The following is a 20,301-nucleotide window of genomic DNA, read 5'->3' as shown; positions in this document are numbered from 1 at the left end:
CAAATATCTCCCCTGCCAAGAAACTCCACTGCATGTACGACGCTTGGGACAGCTGGGCTCTCGCCGTCCCCCGTCGACCTGACCCCCCCCCCATCATCATCTCCATGGTGACAGCCCGGCAAGCCACGTGTCTGTATATAGTGAATGTTAAGTATTTGCAAGTACTTTTCTGCATTACGTTCATTTGTCTGTTGAGTTGTTTTTTTTTTTTATTAGTTTCTTTCTCTCAAATCCAGTGTGTGTTTAGTGGAAGTTTTCTTTCAGGTCGCCAGATCTCCTGTCGGGCCCTCCTGTGCAAGTGTGTAATATATTTGAATGTTCCATGCTTGTGGACTCTGTAGTCATCCTAAAGGGTTGTTTTATTTTTTAATTTCTATGTCATATACCGCTGGGTTTGTTATACCACTGGATGTACAAATTGTAAAGCAAAGACACTAGAGAACTAAGGCAGACGCCGATTTTTTTTTTGTTTTTGTTTTCTAAAAGCTGAAATGTGATCATGCAATAGTTTTAAGGATAGAGGGAGGTTATATTACGTAAAGGCCTCCGAAACTTGTGGGCCTCGTGTTTGCATCGTCAGAAGGGGGGGGGCGGTCATGTCGTCATTCCACATTTCACACCCCTAAAGTCTTGTTAACCAACCACTGATGTCACTTCTGCCCTAACAAAGACGACACAGCGGCTACTTCCTGTGCGCTTTTAAAGGTCAAAGGTCGTGGACTCGGCTATAGGTTTCATATCAGTAACTAACCACGGTTGTCTAATAATGCCTTTTAAGCCACAGGAGGTAAATGTTGTCGTTTTTTTAGGGCAGCACTCATCCAGGACATGAATTCAAAAGCCATTTCAGCCCTCACTAGTTCTTCCAGCAGCATAATGAGTCTGTTCTGTCTCCCCTCTCATCTCACCATATGGGATAATAAAATAAAAAAAGGTAAAGCACATAATCATTTCCAGTGCCTCTCTGCCCACCTTCAGACATCACTGTAACTCCGCTTCAGATGTAAACATATGGGCATGGTTCAGTTTTAATGGCTTTAATAATAAAATACAGTCAAATGTGAACAAGTGCTTTGGTTTAATGTTTTTATTTGTATCATGAGAACCTATTTCAACATAAAAGCATTTGAGGAAGAAAAAACGAGCTGGTCGATGTTCATGTAGGACAGAGGGGAATGTATCGTGATTGTCGGGGCGATCCAGTTCAGCCGTCACTGAGCGTGAACCAGAGCGCCGGCTCCTTGGCCGTAACCGAACCCTTTGGGCCCGAAGTTCTTGGCGTAACACGCTGTGGAGGGAACGAGAGGAGAGGATAAACGTTAACTAGCTGCAGATTTTGTTGTTCCAATACTGCAGGATGATATCAGCCAAACTGGCTTTATACTGAAAGACAGCGAGGAAGCTTTCACATAGATGGAAGAAACCTCACCAGCGTGTGAATTATGTTGGTTACTTTTTATTTCCATGTCACGCCAAACCTTATGGGAGTACAACACACTGCTATATATCCAACATCCAAAATATGATGAGACATAAAACCAAAGGACAAAATACATTATAGGCTTCAAAATAACATATTCATGTGCAAGATGTTACTGCAAATACATGTTACACTGAATAAGAGAAAGAAGAAAAAGTGAATCCTGCGAACGTATCGGGCTAATGAAATCTTTCATATGTGAACAGCCAACATTCCCATAAAAACAATCTGTTTTTAATCTACTCGAATGTTGTGGGGTTTCCAGTAAACTCATTTTCAATATTGAGGTAAACACATTGAACAAATCTGCCTTTCTTCTTCCAGACCTCCACACTGCGCAGTTTGAACACACAGATAAAATACCACAACCTCAACTGGCTGTTCTCAGTTATTCTGCTGATTGGACCTCTGCTCAGGTTGCTAACGTTGAGCTTTGATGGTAATTTATTACATCACAGATCTCACGCTCCAATAAGAATAATAAGGTGTAATTTCTCCCACACTAATAGGTGCAGCAAAGCTAACGTGAGACTCAGACACACAGACAGACCAACTTTTTATGTCAAATAAAGATCCTTCAGGTCAGCTTGCTTTGTCCCATATCAAGTATCACTGAGCTACATATCTTCCATTATTAGCACTCTGTGTCGCTCTGTTTGGAAACAGATGTTGCTGTAGAGATTTAACTTGATTTTGGTGTTTGGGGCACCATGAACCAATCACCAGTGACTGGCAGTACGCTGCAGTGAGCTCCAGCTGGTGTTTGCACGTTGCTGAGGTCTAATCTGCTAAAATATAAATGTGTGTGTGCAGTTTCCCAGCTCTAACACTCGGAGCTGTTTATCTCACATCAGCCTGTGATGTTTAAAATATGCTCTCTGCTCAGGTTGCGGTCAGACACTGAGGCGCAGAATCTCTGACTTTTGTTTTAATTCTCTGCGAACCACTCCTTGTTTCAAACTACACTGTTTGGATAATTGCTTAAACTTTCTTTCTGTGACACCTCAGGTCTGCCGTCCACATCTGTCCTCAAAATGTCCATGGTGAGGGAAACAATGTTCCAGCTGTTGCTCAGACACAGACAGGATGTCTCAAACCCGCTGACTGATTGCAGCAGCAGTGTGGCCTGTTTGGGTTTTAAGCTGAGATGCAACATTCCTCCTTATCAGTACAAGGTTTCATTATGACATTCAGCAAACATACATCTGCTGTGTGTCTGTCTGTGTGTGTGTGTGCGTCCCATCTCATTGAGCTGATGAAATCGCCGTGGAGGTCGCACTGCACATGTTCCTGCCCACTACAGTCTGGTGGTCCAGCCAAACCCACACACCAAATAGGTGACATAGGAGTGATCTTTGAGCACAGTGAGTGAGAGTGTGTACGTGTGCTCCAGGTCTGTTCCTGCTGATACGATCACAGCCGCTGCCAGTGGTCACTTAGCTGCTCTCTGCATAACGCTGTAAAGCTAGATGTAAATCTAGCGTGTAAACTCATTTCAGTGTTTATTTCGCAGTCATTAGATTTGCACTAGCATGTGTTGCTGTGGCAACAAGATCCCTGGTTTCAAAGGCTCGGCTCCTTCCTGGTGTGCTGGTTGTGTGTTTAGTTGATCAGGTTGAGTTGTCACTGTGATTATACTGCACAGTTTGTTTTCTTTAGTCTCAACCAGTCTGGGAGTGTGGGTGTTACCACTTCTCCTCTAAGGCTGCATTCACACTGCCTCGGTGCTCAGTTCGGATTTACCGCTCGCAGCAGATTTTATTTGTTTGGCTGTGCACATTATGTCTTAAATGCGTCCCATATCAGATTCCAGAGTGAACGTCCTGAAGCGATCCACATGATGAATGTCAGTCTATAGTGAAGTGAAGGTCATGTGAATTCTGATATGACTGTTCACACTGAGGTCAGGTTGCAAAACATCAGATCTGTATCTGATCTGATCTGGGTCACTTAGGCCTGCAGTCTAAACGGGGTCCCTTCTAGTTCCCGGCCCGCTCAAGAATAAAGCCGGGCTTTAAGCTAAACCTCAGCTTGCTAACATGCCGACAATGCTCGGATGCTGATGTGTTAGCATGCACTGATCAGCACCAAACATAAAGTACAAGGGGCTGATGTGGATGTCATTAGGTCTACTGGTGAAACGCAGCATAAACTTGCAGGAGGACACACAACCTACCTGTACACTCAGCATCAGTGTCGTCACGACAATCCACAACCCATCTGAGCTGAGAGTCTGAATTTTTGTAACCTGGCTCAACTAGTGAAGGCCAAATAATCAGCTTGGCTAATGTGTTTGCAGAGCCATAAGTTCATCAGGTATTCTGTTTATATATACCATGTCTTCATGCCAGGATCTTTCTGTTGTAGAAGCACAGTTCGGGTGCATTTAGGGCCATCATGTCAGTAAACACATCACTTACTAATGGATGTTTAAGTGTTAACATTTGTATCACTATCGCAATTTCTCATGTCACTATGACAGCGTTCTTCTTTGTTAATGCATGTGTTGGCTAACAAGTATTATTTCTCCTTGTGTTATTCCTGGCTCTCTGTGAAATGGTGGTAATGACAGTAATCCATCAGGAGTTGTGACGAAACACTGCACATATTTAGTTTGATCTCAGACGTTGTGTCTCACCTTTGCAGTAGATTTCTCCGTCTTTCTCAGTCTGAGTGGTCGACTCCAGGCTCTTGCCACATTTTGCACATCGGAAGCAGTTCTTATGCCACGGCTGTGAGGAGAGAGAGATTTTGATTTCATATGTCGATGAATCATGTATGCTAGATCTACCTCAGGTCGTCAGCCTTGTAGTGTTAAAACCCTGGCCACAGAAAAAAAAACAGTTTTGCGTTTGCAGTTAATTACAGCTGATAATTACAGATGTTTCTTGAAGCACATGTCATCATTTCCTACATCTAATCCCATCAAAGCCGCTCAGCTTTCCATCAGCCCGGAGGCATTTCTGAATGTCTTCATTATGCTGCAAATTACATGTTATGCTTCAGCCAATGAGTGCAGCCTCCACCCATTAGGAAACACATTAACAGCTCTCCGCCCGATGACATCACCTGCCATAAGTCAGCCCACATGTGTGAATCCACATGTGATGGCCGACAGGAAGCGGCCCACTCCCGTTTGCAGAGGGAACCGAATTCCTCAGAACACAAATCTTTGCTCCTCTGCGGACAGGTTTTCATGAGAGCGATTGCTCCGATCTTCTCCCTCGGAACTAAACACCCTCATGACTTCATCTGCTGTAAATCTGTGTGTCCACACACTGCCAGTCCACACCGGACAGCCTCATGCGATCAGCGCCAGCTGCTCAGAAGCCCCCATCCAGACGTTATGGAGCGGCTTCAACCAGAAAACCAGGATTTGTGTTCTGTCATTAGGAGACCACACCAAACCTCCTGTGTGTGGTTCAGCACTGTAAAAACCACGTGCGTTCAATCCAGCCACCCCTGTGGTTTGTGATGTAGATTGCGGTCCCTGTGGAGTTCAAGGAACCAACGCTGCTTAGAGTTAGAGGTTGGATTTCTATTGGGGCTGCTCATGCTAGGACTGTGTAGAATTATTGTTCTTTAAAGTTGAAAGGAGCGTTATAACCCCGTTATGTTCACACTGCAGCTTCACTTCAGTGGAACACATTAGTCATTAGTGTGGACAGAGACATCAGAACAGAGTTGCAGGAGCACATTCTTTAAGTCTGGGGTACAAGACCAGATTTCCAGGCACAGCCTAGTTGTACAGTCTCCGTTGATGTTGTCATGACAACAAATGAATCCTCGCCTGAGCCAAGAGTCATCATTTTTTAAACTTGGCTCTGCTAGTGAAGGCCAAATAGTTGACTTGGCTAATATCTTTGCCTAAATTTGAAGGCTGACAGTGTATGTGTATTGTATCCAGAGTGTGTTCTTTATTGTGCAAACACAACCTTTGGCTGTAGATCTAGAGACGAACAATAATCCAAAATAGTGTCATGCAGAAATGAATTGGAATAGATTAATTGAATACTGTCAGAATATTATTCTTTATTATTATTATCAGTTTATTTCAACCATTACAGCCCCTCTGTGGCCCTCTGTCTGTATTTTCTTATGAAACAATCAGAAAACATTTGATTTCTCTGACTCACTGCTTTGTTCTCACTAATGTCACTCCCTCTTCTTATTTATTCTCTATGTAGCTCGACCAAAGGTGCTCTCTCTCTGGCTCGCTCAAGCCGTTGTTGCTAAAAATTCCATACTTTTACTCGTCAGCAGAGCTTTAACTGGTAATGCAATATTCCTATAGTGTGGTATTGCTACCTTTACTTAAGTAAGCGGTGAATACTTCTTCCACCACTAGTAAATATCATATCTTTAGGTTTTGGATTGGATTTGTCCGACAGTATAGAGGCATCACCTTAGTAGAAGATGCTTTAGATGAAACTCTCACCTTGCCTGCTCCCATGATCTTCTCGGCTGCATAGACAGAGTCTCCACACCGGGCGCATTTCTCTGAGCCTCCGAACTTCTGGGCAAATTTGGATGGATTGGGGTTGGTGGTCGGCCTGTGAGTCTGTGTCCTGGGGGGAAAAAAGCACATAAAGCACATAAAAAACTGTTCACTTGTCATTTAGTAAGTCTCAAATCTCCATGATCTCGTCATATATAGGCTGAGGGTGAGCATACATACAGATCAATCTGTACAAACACTCTTTTCATTGTTGGACATGCGATATTAGTAACACTCCCCCTTTAGGTCACAACCTCCTCTCGTCTTGTGAACTCATTTACCGAGTAGGACCCAAAACGCTGACCTCTGCAGTAATACATACCTGAGTTAGGAATCAGTTAAACATTCATTCTTTATTAATGAATATCTGTTGAGACTTTGTAAATGAAAATTGCAATATCATTTTTAAAAGACAAGAGGACCAGAAAGAAACCTGGCACACCCTCTACTATCCTTTTGTGCGCAGCCAGTGGTAGGAAAGAGAGCAGGGCACCCCGGGGCCCTGCAGCGGTGCTTAACGAAGGGTGACTGCCAGCCCCAGTGGCCCCTGAATGAAGCCCTTTGTAGCAGAGAGGACAGAGAGGAGGGAAAGCGGGATCCTTACATAAGAAACTCTTTCATAACAGCCGTCACCTGACGTCTGCTTGCAGGAGTAAACATTCTGCCTAGGCGTGTGTGTGGGGCTGTGTTTTCCTGTTTGTTTTTGGTGTTTCCACATAATGTGTATATACGGATATACATCTGCAGTCCAACACTCTCTTCAGGACTTGGAAGTCAGTGTCATTTTGCAGTATAAGTGCCAAGAAAGTAGACCCATCCCATTCCAGGCAATGGATTAGATGATGTATGAACTCTTCGATCATTATTCTGAATTTCGGACTTTGACTTTTCTCTTCTTGGATCCACACTGTCCACCAAAACCAGCTGGGAACTGCTGCAGCCAAGCTGGACTTGATAAAGAGGTCAACTGACTCCTGTCCATGTTCTCTGGTTATTGCTTCACTAGTGGAGGGCAAAACAAACTGAATTCTATGTGAAGTATCTTTGGGTAGCATGAGTGCATGCTGTTTGGAAACAATAGCACTGTCAGAGTCAGCAGCCACAACCTATAAACATCCTTACACGTCAGTGCGCCACTGAACTCGCTGACCTCGACGACTTCACGGCAGCCACTTGTGCAATTAAGTGGGATAAACGATCCCTTATCCAGGCATGTCAAGATGTCATTTGTGTTGTATTAAATCCAAAAAATGTAAAGTCATTTTGTTGTTTACTGGCAGATCTGCAGGGCTTTTACTCTTAAACTGCATCTAAATTTGTTGTTGTTTTTTTATCATGCCATCAGATTGCAGAGCTGCAATGGATGTCAACAAGTAACAAACAGCGAGACAGAAGCACAACACAACTCTGAGCAACAGCATTGCCTGGAATACTATTTGAAACATGTGACTGTCTAGAAGTCATAGACATACAGTCATCTTGCAGCCTTGAAATGCATTATGTAACATTCAGCGCTCACGCAGCAGCCCGGCTTACTCTTCGGGTTTGATTCCCAGCCGCTCTCCTCGGTCCATGTTGAGCGTCCCCGCCCCCTGGCCGTAGCCGTAGCCTTTGGGGCCGTACTTCTTCCCGTAGCAGGACTTGCAGTAGATCTCCTGGTCGTGAATAGCCAGTGTGGTGCTGTCTAAGCCCTTCCTGCAGACCACTGAGGACACACAGAGAGAAGGAGTTACATAATGGTGTTACTGTGAGCCTAACAAAGAAATCCAGTATCAGTGTCAGTTCAAATGGAAGGGCTGAGAGACGCTGAAGTGTCAATATGGGAGTGTGCACAAAAGAGGGTTTTAGTTCAAGAATTGATGTCGAAAATGTCAGCTGAAGTGTGAGTGATACATGAAGCTGGAAGGGTCAGTTGAAGTGGAATTATTGACAGAAATCAGTTGAAGTGTTGGCTGAACTGAAAGCAGTTGGAGTAAACTGTGTACGAGCAGTGGAAGTTGTGGGATTTACAAGAGTTTTTCCTGCAAGTGTTATTACTTAAGGCAGATGAAGTGTTAAAGAATAAAACATGAAAATGGTGAAACTGAGAGCTGTTCAACTTTAAACTCTTTGACTTACACTTTCAAATGCTTTCATTACATTACACTTACTGACAACTACTACTTTTACCACTTAGCACCTGACACCTGAACTGACACTTCAAACCTTGACAAATCTTCACCTTTGATCAAAAAAACTCCTTCAACTCTTCAAAGTCCTACAACGCCCAATGTCCCAACTGTTCTCACTGCTTACACTTCTCATCTTCTTTCAGTTTTTACACCTGAGCTGCCAGTAATTCCTTTCAGGAATTCTCCTTCAACTGAGTTTATTATATTTTAATTCAAACAATGTACAGTATCTGTTGGAGAAATCCATTTTTGGCTGGTTTGTACAGAGTAAAGAAAGTATTGTTTGAAACAAAAGACTTGCAGTGTCTTCAGGGATTGTTCACACGCTGGCCTGCACTGGGTGACCGTCTGATGCTGGTTTGAGATTTCACACAACTGGCTGGAAAAATGTCTCCACACTCTCTCTGTCTCTCTGATCTTCAAGCCAACATTTTCAAAGTGAAAGCTTGTTAGAAGATTTCTGCATGTCCAATCATATGGCTCCAAAATCCTCATATTTCCCTGACTGTCTTTGTTGCGATTGTTACGCTTTCTGTGAGTATTTCCAGTCCCTCTCCACCATCATTACTCGTCATGAGCTGCCACTGGCAAACACTATAAGCAAATCAAGAAGATAAAGCCACAGTTAGTGTACAAAGCGTCGTATGAGGCTGTTTGTAACTGTGTGACACTTCTGTCACTACATAAGTGCCTTTCATATGCAGAAATGAAAAGTGGTCAAACTGAGAAACTGGAAGAAAGGCCAAAACAGAGCCAAGGACACCACGTCCTTGCTCATCATCTCCTCAGTAGGAGTGTCAGACAAAGCTGCCTTTGTATGGAAACCACTGGAAAAAATAAACTCATCTTTTGTGGCTCAGATTGCTTTCCTTCTCATCTTGATAGCAGCTAAATGACAGCGTTTGTATAATCCTGGTCTCCATGCGAGGTCTCTGCTGGGACATCTTTGCTGACATTTCAAGTATGGTTCAGGAGCAGGACAGTCCGCCCACCCGTCCAGCAAAATGACAATAATGCAGTGTGAACCCGACCACCGATGACCACTCAGAGAAATGTCAGCGCAGGCTCCTTTTGATGAGCCGTGAAGAGGTGAAACCGAGTCCGCCGTCTTTCTGTCGCTGATCTTTCTTGCCTCTGCAGCTTGAACCAGCTACACAGCAGAAACAGCCACATACCATATTATAAATACAAACAATGTGTGCAGGTTGATGCCATAGCTGCTCTTGGCAGGACTGATGTTAACATGATTGCGTTTGGCTTTTGGCAAGGTTACAGATGTGGAAATGTCTGAGCTGACTTTCTCTTCAAAGCAAAAGAACACGTGTTTGTCTAAGTGTTAATGGGAAAACGCTCGTGTGTTAACTCTCAGTGACCTTTTGCCACTCAAAAAGCTTACGTTATCCTTTTCACAATGTTTCTCACATTCTGTCTCTTAATGCCTGTCTGCCAGGTTTCACTTTACTTACTAACTCCGTAGTCAATTCTCAAATCTACTTGTGACAGAACACAATTTAAAGGGGTACTCCAGTGATTTAGTGTTGAACATTCATAAAGCCGAGGGCTCAGAGTAGAAAGGTTAAAAAAAAGAGTGCAAATTGAAGTAGCACAGGCTGAGATATCCTGACTTCTAGCTTGGGACAAAAGCTCCAGAATCGCAGGATCCTACATTTCCCATAATTTGTCTCAAATACCTCTGTAGGACCATCAATCCCTGGTAAATGCCCATGTCCCTCAGACTCCATGCCCAGTTTGTAAAACAGGCTTTGTGTTACAAATGTGTAATCTCTACTCACGCCGGGAGAACCCTGATGACGTCATCAGGGTTGTTTTCTCAGACGTTAGGAAGCCGCTGCACAGCTGCACACAGCAGCAGGAGCACTACTCCCTATGACTGATAAACTGCTCTTCATAATGTATATAAAAACCATAAATTCAGTGGCTGAACGGGGGAGGGAAAGAAGGTCAAATGATGTTGGAAAAGGTTTAACAGTGACATAAAATATATGCAGTTTCTACTCCATGTGCAACACTGCCATAGTCCTGTAAATCTTAGTCCAGAAGTGTGGGTGTTACAGCTGTACTTACTGCAGAGAAAGCAGCACTTGTGGAAACTCTTGCCGTCACACTGCACTTCCTCAGCGTGGTAAACTGTCCCACGGCATGCTGCGCACTTGTTGCCTCCTCCCCAGTTTGGCATGGTTCGTGGTTCTGAGAAGAGATGGAGAGACGATAAGAGAGGCTGAAGCATCTGGATTAGGGTTACTTTGTGTGCTCCTCCTCTGCTCGCTCTGATGTGTTCTCGTCAGAACTTTGGAAACAAAGGACTTTTTCAGTGCTTCACCCTTCTTCATTCATTCACAAGTTTCCACCTGGAGGATGTGTAACCAGAACCACAGCGCCTGATTCAGGGTTTCTGCAGGTTTTAACAGGTTAAAAAGACTTTTTAAGGCCTTTTTAAAAAAGTAGTATGAACGATATGAAGCAACATTGGTATTGGTTCGATGTCTGTTTGGTTTGTAGTTGTTACAGCATGATCAATACACACATTTCCCTAAAACACATTCAAAAGTGAGACACAATAATGCAATTTCATGAATCCAATCAATTTTAACACCTGACCTGCTGTTTTTTTTTCTTGTATTGTCTTTATAATCTTTTTTCACTTGTTAATGTCGATTTTATATTTCTCTGTTTTCCTCTTTACTTATATTTTCCTCGCACCTTGTACCTACTTGGCAATGAAGCCAGACTCTAAGTCTGTTTCGGGGTTTTATAGCTTTTTTAATAACCTGAAAGTCAGTGAGTACCTAAACATATTTAAAGCACTAAAGTTCTTGATCCATATTGTGATAACCGCATCTGCCTCTAAGAACCTGTATTGCTGGCTTTCTGCTTGAAAAATTGCTGGCTGAATTGAAAACCACCGCTCCGGGCCACAACTGCCTCTCTGAAAAAAAACAAAAACAAACAATACAAAAGAGGTCGGCCTAAACTACAGGGCACACTAATACCCGGAGGAATGTGTCAGGGCGCCGTGCCTCAGGGCTTTTGTTGTCTGATGGGATGTGGCTGCAGGATACAAACAGCAAACAGTAAAGAAGAAGTGTGAGCATGAAGTAAACACGGTTGTTACTCACTCCCTCTCTCACATGTGCATCTGTTTGTAATTACAGACTCACTCCCCGTTAAAAATGTGTCAAGAGGGCGTCCGTGACGTTCCACGAGGGACAAATTTAACATTTTAGGACTTTTCCTTGTGCTGCACCGCAAAGCAGGCCTGCTGTGATATCCTGCTTTGGAGACTAAAATTATAAAGTGCCATTATTCCTAATTAATTGAAAAGCAGTAGGAACTATTAATCTTGTCAGTCAGTGAGTCCTCCTCCCAGCTGGATTAGAGACTGTAGAGCAGGCCCGAGCATGAGAGGGGATCAAAAGACCACAGACATTACCCTTAAATTTCCCTCAGGGCTTTGGGTGGGATGAGAAGGTCGGCGTTGAAGCGTACAGGCCAACTGGTCGGCTGATGTGCGCTTTGTTTGAAATGTCTTTTTAAAGTTTCACAGAGTTCAGTGGGAGCAGATTCACTGAGGTAAAGGTGTGATGAATTATTTATGATACTTTTAGACTTTGGTTGCCCAGGATGAATATGTGCTTTAATTTCATTGAGTGCTTGTGCTGGGAAAACAATCTGAAACAGCATTGAGATCATCGTTGGACACTATAATGTTCCACTGAACCAAGACTAATGACATTTTATTGTTGTTGAGCACTTTAAGCAAGTGTGATTCACTGAACCTTTTCAGTGCGGGAACTCTGGCATGCATTACCATTAACTCAACTTATATCTGGTTTTTAATTGAATTGATTTCTTTTCCTGGCACTTGTTACATAACTTTTCAGAGGACTTACAGTCAATAGACAGTGTGACCTCTTGACCCCTGAAACAGTATTGAACCTTTAATGGCAGCTGGACCAAGAGTATCAGCTGAAAGTGGAAACGATTTTTTTGAAGTTTAACTGTTTCATCTGACTACATTTCTGGAAAAGAATGGTTAACTTCTGTTGTTCTGTGCGACATTTCAGTGGGTAAAGTGAGTTAAAGGCTATTAGTTCCATTTCGACCTGAACACAACGCAGCGTCAACCTGTTATAACGCTGTAGCTAAACATCACTTAATGTAAGCTAGCGTGTTTCAGATGATAACGTTACACTTTAGTTTCTTGGTTTGGTTTGTTTTAACTCAAATTAACTAATGAAAAACTGTTTAGCAAACTTTTGCTCTTCTTAAATTAATTTCTATCTGCTATAAATTCCAAAAAAGCGACCATTACAATTATTAACGTTACTTAAGCAATTAAGAACTGCGACAATAAAAAAATTCCCTTGCACAGCCCTAAAGCTAGTTTACATTTGCTCTTCAACAGACTTGAGTACAGACACCAACATAATACATTTAACTTATTTAATATTAAAAGTAGCCAACCTGAAATCTACAGCAATAGTTTCAACACAGTGTGGTAGAATAAGAAAAGTAACCTTGACGTTAAAGCAGGTAAGGTGAAGAGGTGAAGCGGCTGAGCTCCAGCGGAAGGTCAGTGTGTATCCAGACGGCTCGGCAGCGGCTCGGCAGCAGACTTTACTACACTGACTGGGTAATGCCACATACTCCGCATACTTACTGTTTCTGTGGAAGGAGGGGTTTTTCAGAGGGGGCGTGAACACAACACTGCTGCCTTCAGGTGCTGTCAGAAATTATACAGGATGTTAAATGGTGAACAATGAATCTTTGAGAGTTTATTTTTGTTTTTATTTAGTTTCATACTACATACTACTACTAAGATATGGTCTTGTTAAGTTGGCTGACTTGGAATTGGGGGAAAAAAAGAAAAATGTTTTTTCCTTAAAGATCTTTCCAAAAAAAGATCAAAAATACATTCAAATGCTTAAAAAAGTAATCTACTCCTTCAACCTCATTAAAAATGACAGATTCTATGAATACGGAAATGTAGTTCAAGTTTTCCTTCTGGACACAAGATGTCTCCTATTTCACTGTAAAGCCTCAGGGTAGGTGCACTGGTGGTTTGTACAATTTGCAGAAGTTGCATACTGAACAGATGAATGTGAAAACATCCTTCTAGTGTCAAAATTTGCACATACATCCTTCAAACATCATACTGTAGGAACAGGAACAAACACTGATTTTTGAGTGAAGGGGGGGCTTTAAATAAATGTATAATACATCCATGTTGCCATTGAAACATACTATATGTACAGTGGCAGCCTCAGTTCTATTTGACAGATCCAACCACATTGGATATGATTTTCCCATAAGGATCCATATGTGAAGAAGAGTGTGTGAGGAGAGTGGAATTAGTCACTGTGTGGTAACACAGACTTATGATAAAGATATGATATTTTACTCCTGTACCAAAAAGGACAAGATCAAGGACTCTGCGTTGTTTTCAATTGGGCCTATGGCTCTGACTTCAAACATTATGACCTTTTTTAAAAGGATTGCATTTAGAACAATAGACTAGAGTTTTGGCAGGCCAGACTAACTCTGCTCCAAACTCAAGGACACTAAAGGACACACTGTCTGATGGCTTCAGTGGTTGTGGTCACTTTCTTATGCTTAATGTATAAAACTCAAGAACTTGTGGGCTTCTGCAGGAAAAAGGAACTTGTCCTTCTGTTTAGGATTACAGGAAGTGATGGAGACAGTTTATACGTTGCTTTTGTGTATGTGTGTACAATGTACATATGTGTATAGTAATTTATATTAGAAATACTGTAAATGCTTAAAACACAGCTGTATCAGTCTGTCTAAATGTGCAGTTATTCTGCCCCCTGCTGGGCAGACAATGTAATAAATGAAGCCTTTTTCATGTTTGCCTTGCAAACAGTGGAAATATTTGTAGCAGAGAGAAAATCTATAAAGAGGGGTTATGTTTGATATTACAACGGTACTATAACAGACTGTACTGTTGCACACAACTCTCACCAGTGCAGCGCTGTCCAAAGCCACCACAGACCACATCCTGATAATTACAGAGCCACACAGTGACGGAGCAAACATGGATTCAGCACAATTTGACAAGACACACAGCATCACATAAACTCCTTCTGGTTATAAAAACCTGTGACCTTTAGTTTCATGACCTTTCTCATGGCACCACTACAAGTCTCACCACAGTGAAGCTACGTGGCGGCACTGGGAGCAGACTGGCATGCTTAATTATATTTAATGAAAAGATTAAACCATAAAATTAACCCCCTTTAAGGAGGGTAGGCTTGAATTATGCCTATAATTAAAGACTATAATGTAAACAGATAAATGTGGTTTTCAGTTGGACCAACGTGTCGTTGATCTAGGTCTCCTACTGTTAGAATATGATCTGCAGTGAGAGGATTGCGGAGGGAAAACAGACAGCACCCTGCACCGTCGCCAACAAACCTCAGCTTCATTATTTTTCAATTTTGCTCTTTATTTTGAAGGGTCCATAACAATAGAGTGCTTGATAGAAGACTATTAAATCAGCCTCATGTTGTATGCAATAATCTCTGACGTAGCTTCTTGGGACAGACGACTGTTAGTTTCAGGATTGTTCTATTCAAAATGGATGATGAGAAGGCCAATTCCTGTGAATATAGATCAGACCATGGTCACAACAGCTGGAAAATATATATGAGATGATGGATTTCTGGCTGTAAAATGAAGCCAAGATTTATTTAGTGATGAAATTATGTGCAGATCCATCACGTGCTCCGGAGCCATAAAGAAGTCACAGCACGAAATTAATAATAGAAGCCAGACATTAACTCCACTGTTGGTTCTTGTTAGCAGCCTGGAGATATGGTTCATCACTACATGTAGGCCGTTACCAACATTAACAAACACATATGCTTTGTGAAGTTTCACATTAGCAAAGCATGAATTTGAAAGCTGAATTGTTGACTTCATGTTATTAAATGCATTGTATTTAGAGCCACAGTGGATGGGGTAAATTTCAAGAATGAATCACACCTGTATTTAGGGACAGCAGTGCTTTGGGCTAAATGCTAACATCAGCATGCTAACATTCAGAGGGCCAGTTTATACTTCATGTGAATATTAACCATCATAATGAAATGTTTAAGGTATAAATAAAAAATCAGCATTTTGTTTGTCAACTGATCAACTGCATGAATTATTTTCTGCATAAACACTACTCAGTATAAAGGGAGGAAAAATGTTCCCTCTGTGCTATGGTGATAGTGTAAACCATAGCACAGAACAGTTTTAGAAATAAAAAACTGAAAGTGAAAATTGCTTGCTGCTGTGTTTGCTGTTGTTGTTTGCAAGTTTGCAGCACAGCTTTCTGTTGAGATTAGTACAGTCTCATGACTGTATTTCTAAAGGGAATTTAAGAGAGCAGAATTCCGATGCCAAGTTCTTGGGGGTTTTTAAACTTTTTTTTAACCAGATTACATCACAAAACTGGCATCACAGAATGTGCAACGGACCAGGCCAGGAGGACTGCCAGTGAGTGATTAAAACCGCCCAGCAAGAGTATGGGAGGCCAGAAAGTTCAGCAGTCCCCCCCCCCCCCCCTAAGAGCAGTTAAAGCATTGCAGTAGGAAACTTTTTGTTTATATTTTCTGGAAACTTTCATATATTCCTGACAGTAGTACATGGAGGCCGGATCATCTGGGTGAAGAAAAAAAAAAAAAGAAAAAAAAATTTTTTGGGTCCTCGGCTCCTTTCCTAGTGCCGCTCACTAATGACATTTGCCAAGAATCCACCTGCATTGAATGAAGACAAGTATAATGTAAAAAATAATAGTTTAGGTTATAATTTATAACAAAATTATATCAACATACTAAGCAGAATGTAGTGCTGCCATTTTTTTACTTACTTAGGAAATAAAATCTGTGCATTGTATATTTTCCAACAGTGAAGATAGTATTGTGATTAATATTGGCAAAATGCTTATATTACAAAAGTTATCTGAGGCCACTTACTCCATCCAGCCACATGCACCTAGTAGTTGATTGGTAATTATGTTCAGCTGATTGAACACAGGCCAGCTGGGGAACCTTTTCTCCACAGGTGACCACCAAGTTTCCTTACGGAATCTAATGATGCATCGTATCGAAAGAAATGGGGAAGCGATATAGTTGTACATCACTGTACAAACGCGTTAGAAGCAATTCCTTAAAAGCTTGGATACTGCACACAGTCACAGTGATGAGCTGTTATTTCTGAAAAGGAGAATAATCTCAGGAGCAGCCTATGAATCTTTCCATGATTCCCTTCCAAGGGTGCTAGCAAACAGCTCAATGGAAGTCTCTGAGTAGAAGCCCAGGTAGACATTTAATTGCCTTCTCAATTTCAGCTAAGGTCAGTGTCACTCCACAATAATAAAGAAACGTAAAAAAGCGGCATTTATTGGAGAAACAGGAAGGTGGCGAACACTTCCTAACCAAATGAACCTTACAGACGGGATAATATTTTTGAAAAAGGACTGAATGCCTCTCTCAAGGTATTTTTTCGCATTATAGAAAAAGCTTGTCATAAGAGGGGCCCGTTATATCATGTTAAAGCATAAGGGACCTGGCGCAGTACAACAGAATCAAAGGAAATTTATAACAATTTCTTTCAATGACTACGGAGATATTAAGAATTCACCAAATACAATTTACACTTTTTTTAAATTAAAATTTGTTGGGGGGATTTTTGGCCTAAAAACACTATGACTTGGCCACAATTTAAACGAATTTTAAAGAGTGAAACAATGTGGGGACAGTTAATCATGCACTGTTATTAAATTTATGGCGACTTTGCTGTTCATTTAGAGTACAGATAGCTTGATGAATGTGTCCTGAATGCCAATACATTTCTTACTCTCCGAAGTGCTTGTGCATTAAGTGTCATTTTTATTACTGAACCTTGGAACCTTGTCATGTATTCTCTCCATAAATATTACATTCCTTTAAGGACAATATTCAGTCACCTGTCTGTGGAGCTGTAGGCTTGAATACACAAAACATCCAAACATAAATAGTGGAAGCAGAAAGCGTGGATGATGATTCCAAGGATATCAAATAATAGGAAGCTGTTAGTATTCACAAGCTATTCACAAGCATAGTAATTATTCGTTGCCTTGAATTGACCAAAAATAGTGCCAAGTACCCTAATTCAGGCAGAAGAACCATAACACAACATCACCACAACCCTTTTGGCCTTCTGTTTAGGAAGAACACATGAAGTCCTACTCTACACTGCCCCTGATTTGGCTCTGACCCATGACTTTTTGTTTCATAACCCTAACCCTCTCACTCCTCATGCACTAACCCTAACCAACCAAATAACCAAGACAACAACAATAGCCAATCAGAGGCAGAGTAGGGGGGGTCTGCTTACGCAGTTGTGTTCAGGAGGTGCGTTAACCTAGGACTTACAGGTGGCAGCATGCATTAAGAAGTAAGGGTGCTCATCTGGACAAAAATCTGAAGTGCCTGTACTCATAGAGTACAGGCCCATTTCAGTAAGAGCTCTTTGTTCAAAGGCAAAATTTTATAAACTTGGCAACACACCTGGGTTTTACAGGCCCAACAGTGTAACCCAGAAAGAATTTCTTCTCCCCTTTCCCTTACATGGCCACAAAGTCTTGGGTGAGGAAATCCCAAAGCACAGCCACGGCTAAATGAACGAAAATTTTGCACCCAAAATAAAATGTGCAGCATTTAGAGGAAAAACAAAGGCGCTTGCTCTTATAAAATAATAATGGGACCGATTATGGTGCCCTTAAAGGATAGTGGGTACGCAAAATTACATGTTTTTCAGATGTGATCCTCAGTATTTTAGAGACATAAAAGGAATAAAAACTTCAGATGTTTATGTTTATCGCCTTTGTAAAAAAAAGAGAAAGACTTGTTAGTTAGTTTTTAGGAATCTTTATGTTTTTGTTACCTTAGAATGAGCTGTTTTTATCTACAAACGCTTGAACAACAAGACTTGTGGGCCAGGGCATTTCTTTAGAACTACAGTACTTCATTATAAAGCTGTTCTGTCTGACATTTTATCTTCATAAATTAAATTGCAGTCTCTGCGTTTTGGAAGGGAAAAAAGCCCCCTGAAAAACAGGTTTAATCAAAGTATTTCTCAAAGTTTCCAACTGTTCCTTTTTAATCACTATAATTCAGGACAAGTCTTCCATGTACAGTGCTGCTTAAAGGTATGTGAACCTCCTGAGCATTTTGAGGTTTCTTTTGCTTTACCTTTATTTATTTATTTATTTATTTATTTAATCAGCACTGGTATTTTTCTAATATAAAATAACATACTTGTATGTTTATCAAGGCCATACACTTTTTGAGGAAACCAATTGTATAATGAAAGTTTTTTTATAAACCTTTGTAGCAACAACCCTGAGTGGCATTGTTTAAAATGAGCAGATAAAGAAATGTCATATCATCATGATTTTGGTTTTTTATTGTAACTTAAATCTCAGAACCTCTGAGATTAAATTGTCTCTTGGCTATGGCTGTAAGACAAGGTAAAAACATCATATTGCAATTATTTTGACAGATATTGCGATGATTAGAGTGGGAATGATCATTTATGCATCTCAATTTTGGCTGAAAAAAACCAAACAATTAAAATGATGATGGTGTGACACTGTACCAATCTTAAACCTGGAGAACAAGATTTGTATGCCAGTGCATCTCTCTAGAACTACAGTACTTCATTAGAACTTTCTTTATTGAATAAACTGCAGCTTCTGCACTTTGGATATTGCACTTGACCAAATTGTGATTCTGTTAATATTGTGTTTAATTGTGCATCCCTATAGCATGATTGACCAGTATGGGTTCATTATGGTAAGACAAAACTGACCTGGTTTGATCCCTTTCAATCAGTGCTGCCCAGTTTCTTCCCATAACATCTCTCATTTCATTGATTCATTTAGCCAACAATTGTGTGCCACCTGATTATATTATTGACAATAACAGTACTGTAATAGAAACAGTAATCAGGGTGGTAGGAATACACATTAGTAGTAGTGGCATATATTTGAAAGCTAATTGTTCTGTTTAGCCTCTGGAACAGTGTGTTTTCATTGAAGTGTTTTTGGCCACAGCAGATACTTGGCTAAACTATCCATATAAAGTTAATTGTCCCATCTGCTGAGGTTTAGTGTCATAAATGCCTCACAGGGGCCAAACACATCTACTGGCAGCTCCCTCAGCTCACTTTTAGTGCCAATATAAAAACTTTGATTAGTTGTTGATGTCCTCAGACAGATGGTGTGTGCGTTTTTTAAGTGCGGCTCAATCAGCCTGATCTGACCCTGAAATCATGCTCAATGAGTCAGATGTGTTTCTCCCCCAATGGAATTTCATTCATTATAATTAAGACTCTAACCTGTTTTCTGATGCGTACACTGCATCTGTAAATCATCATTTAATGTGGCTGTGTCTTCACCAGATCACTGGCTCCATTTTTTGTGTTTGAGAGTTTAATATATGCAACACCGCAATCTGCAGGAATTGTTAGATGAAATGTGTCATGTGACCACATTAGCGTGGCTTGCTTCCATCTGCTGGGCCGTTCTGAATTGGACTCTAAATTATTGGTGGCATCTGTACATTTGTAAATCAGTAAACTGAAGCCATCTGTAAATCTGTCAACATTTGGATTGCCATCTTAGTGGATTCTTTTATTTCCCCATTGTATAGCAAAACTTAACACCATAATTAATAATAAACATGTTTTTTTAAACATTTCAGCTGAAATGCATTAGTTATTTTAACTCAAAACAATTGTTGAAATGGATTACATTGAAAAGTAACACAAACTCAGTTTTTTAAATTAAAATATTCTGGATTAAGCAGCTTTGACAAGTAATTTTAAGTGACACTGACTTGGCTTTGTAAATTACAGAAACTTTGCGGATTATGTACTTTTTACTAGGTTTTTTTTTTTTTTAAGTTAAATAAACTTATCTGGTTTTGCAGTGAAGGTGGCTTTTCTTATTATATTTGGAAACCTTTGGCAAAAAATATCTGCAGGTAGAGTCACATATTCCTTCAAATTAAAGCCCACACACGACAAAGCTGGTCAGCGTTGTACATTTTTATTCAGAGTTTGTGAAAGTCATACAGAAG

At 40.9% G+C, this 20,301-nt stretch overlaps 1 protein-coding gene across 1 annotated transcript; it reads right to left on the bottom strand.

The window, feature by feature from the left end:
• Nucleotides 1-1,072: 1,072 nt before the first annotated feature.
• Nucleotides 1,073-12,832, bottom strand: csrp2 (cysteine and glycine-rich protein 2). Its single transcript, XM_035678864.1, has 6 exons — nucleotides 12,688-12,832; nucleotides 10,235-10,357; nucleotides 7,515-7,683; nucleotides 5,919-6,048; nucleotides 4,119-4,212; nucleotides 1,073-1,288 (listed from the first exon to the last, which is right to left on the bottom strand). Exons 2-6 carry the CDS (start codon nucleotides 10,344-10,346, stop codon nucleotides 1,212-1,214), a joined length of 582 nt encoding a protein of 193 aa, XP_035534757.1. The 5' UTR covers nucleotides 10,347-10,357; nucleotides 12,688-12,832; the 3' UTR covers nucleotides 1,073-1,211.
• Nucleotides 12,833-20,301: the final 7,469 nt, after the last annotated feature.

Source organism: Morone saxatilis, unplaced genomic scaffold, assembly GCF_004916995.1.
Source record: "Morone saxatilis isolate NCDOM2014 unplaced genomic scaffold, NCSU_SB_2.0 Contig10, whole genome shotgun sequence".
NCBI lineage: Eukaryota > Metazoa > Chordata > Actinopteri > Moronidae > Morone > Morone saxatilis.
The sequence above is the reverse complement of the archived record's forward strand: the minus strand, read 5'-3'. Positions and strand labels throughout refer to the sequence as shown.

Excerpts from the sequence above, each read along its gene's own strand:
- csrp2 (XM_035678864.1), bottom strand. The coding sequence starts at position 10,346 with ATGCCAAACTGGGGAGGAGGCAACAAGTGCGCAGCATGCCGTGGGACA. Across the intron at positions 6,049-7,514 it reads CTGGGAATCAAACCCGAAGA|GACACAGACTCACAGGCCGA; the intron begins GTAAGCCGGGCT and ends TTTTCCCCCCAG. Across the intron at positions 4,213-5,918 it reads AGATCATGGGAGCAGGCAAG|CCGTGGCATAAGAACTGCTT; the intron begins GTGAGAGTTTCA and ends CTCTCCTCACAG.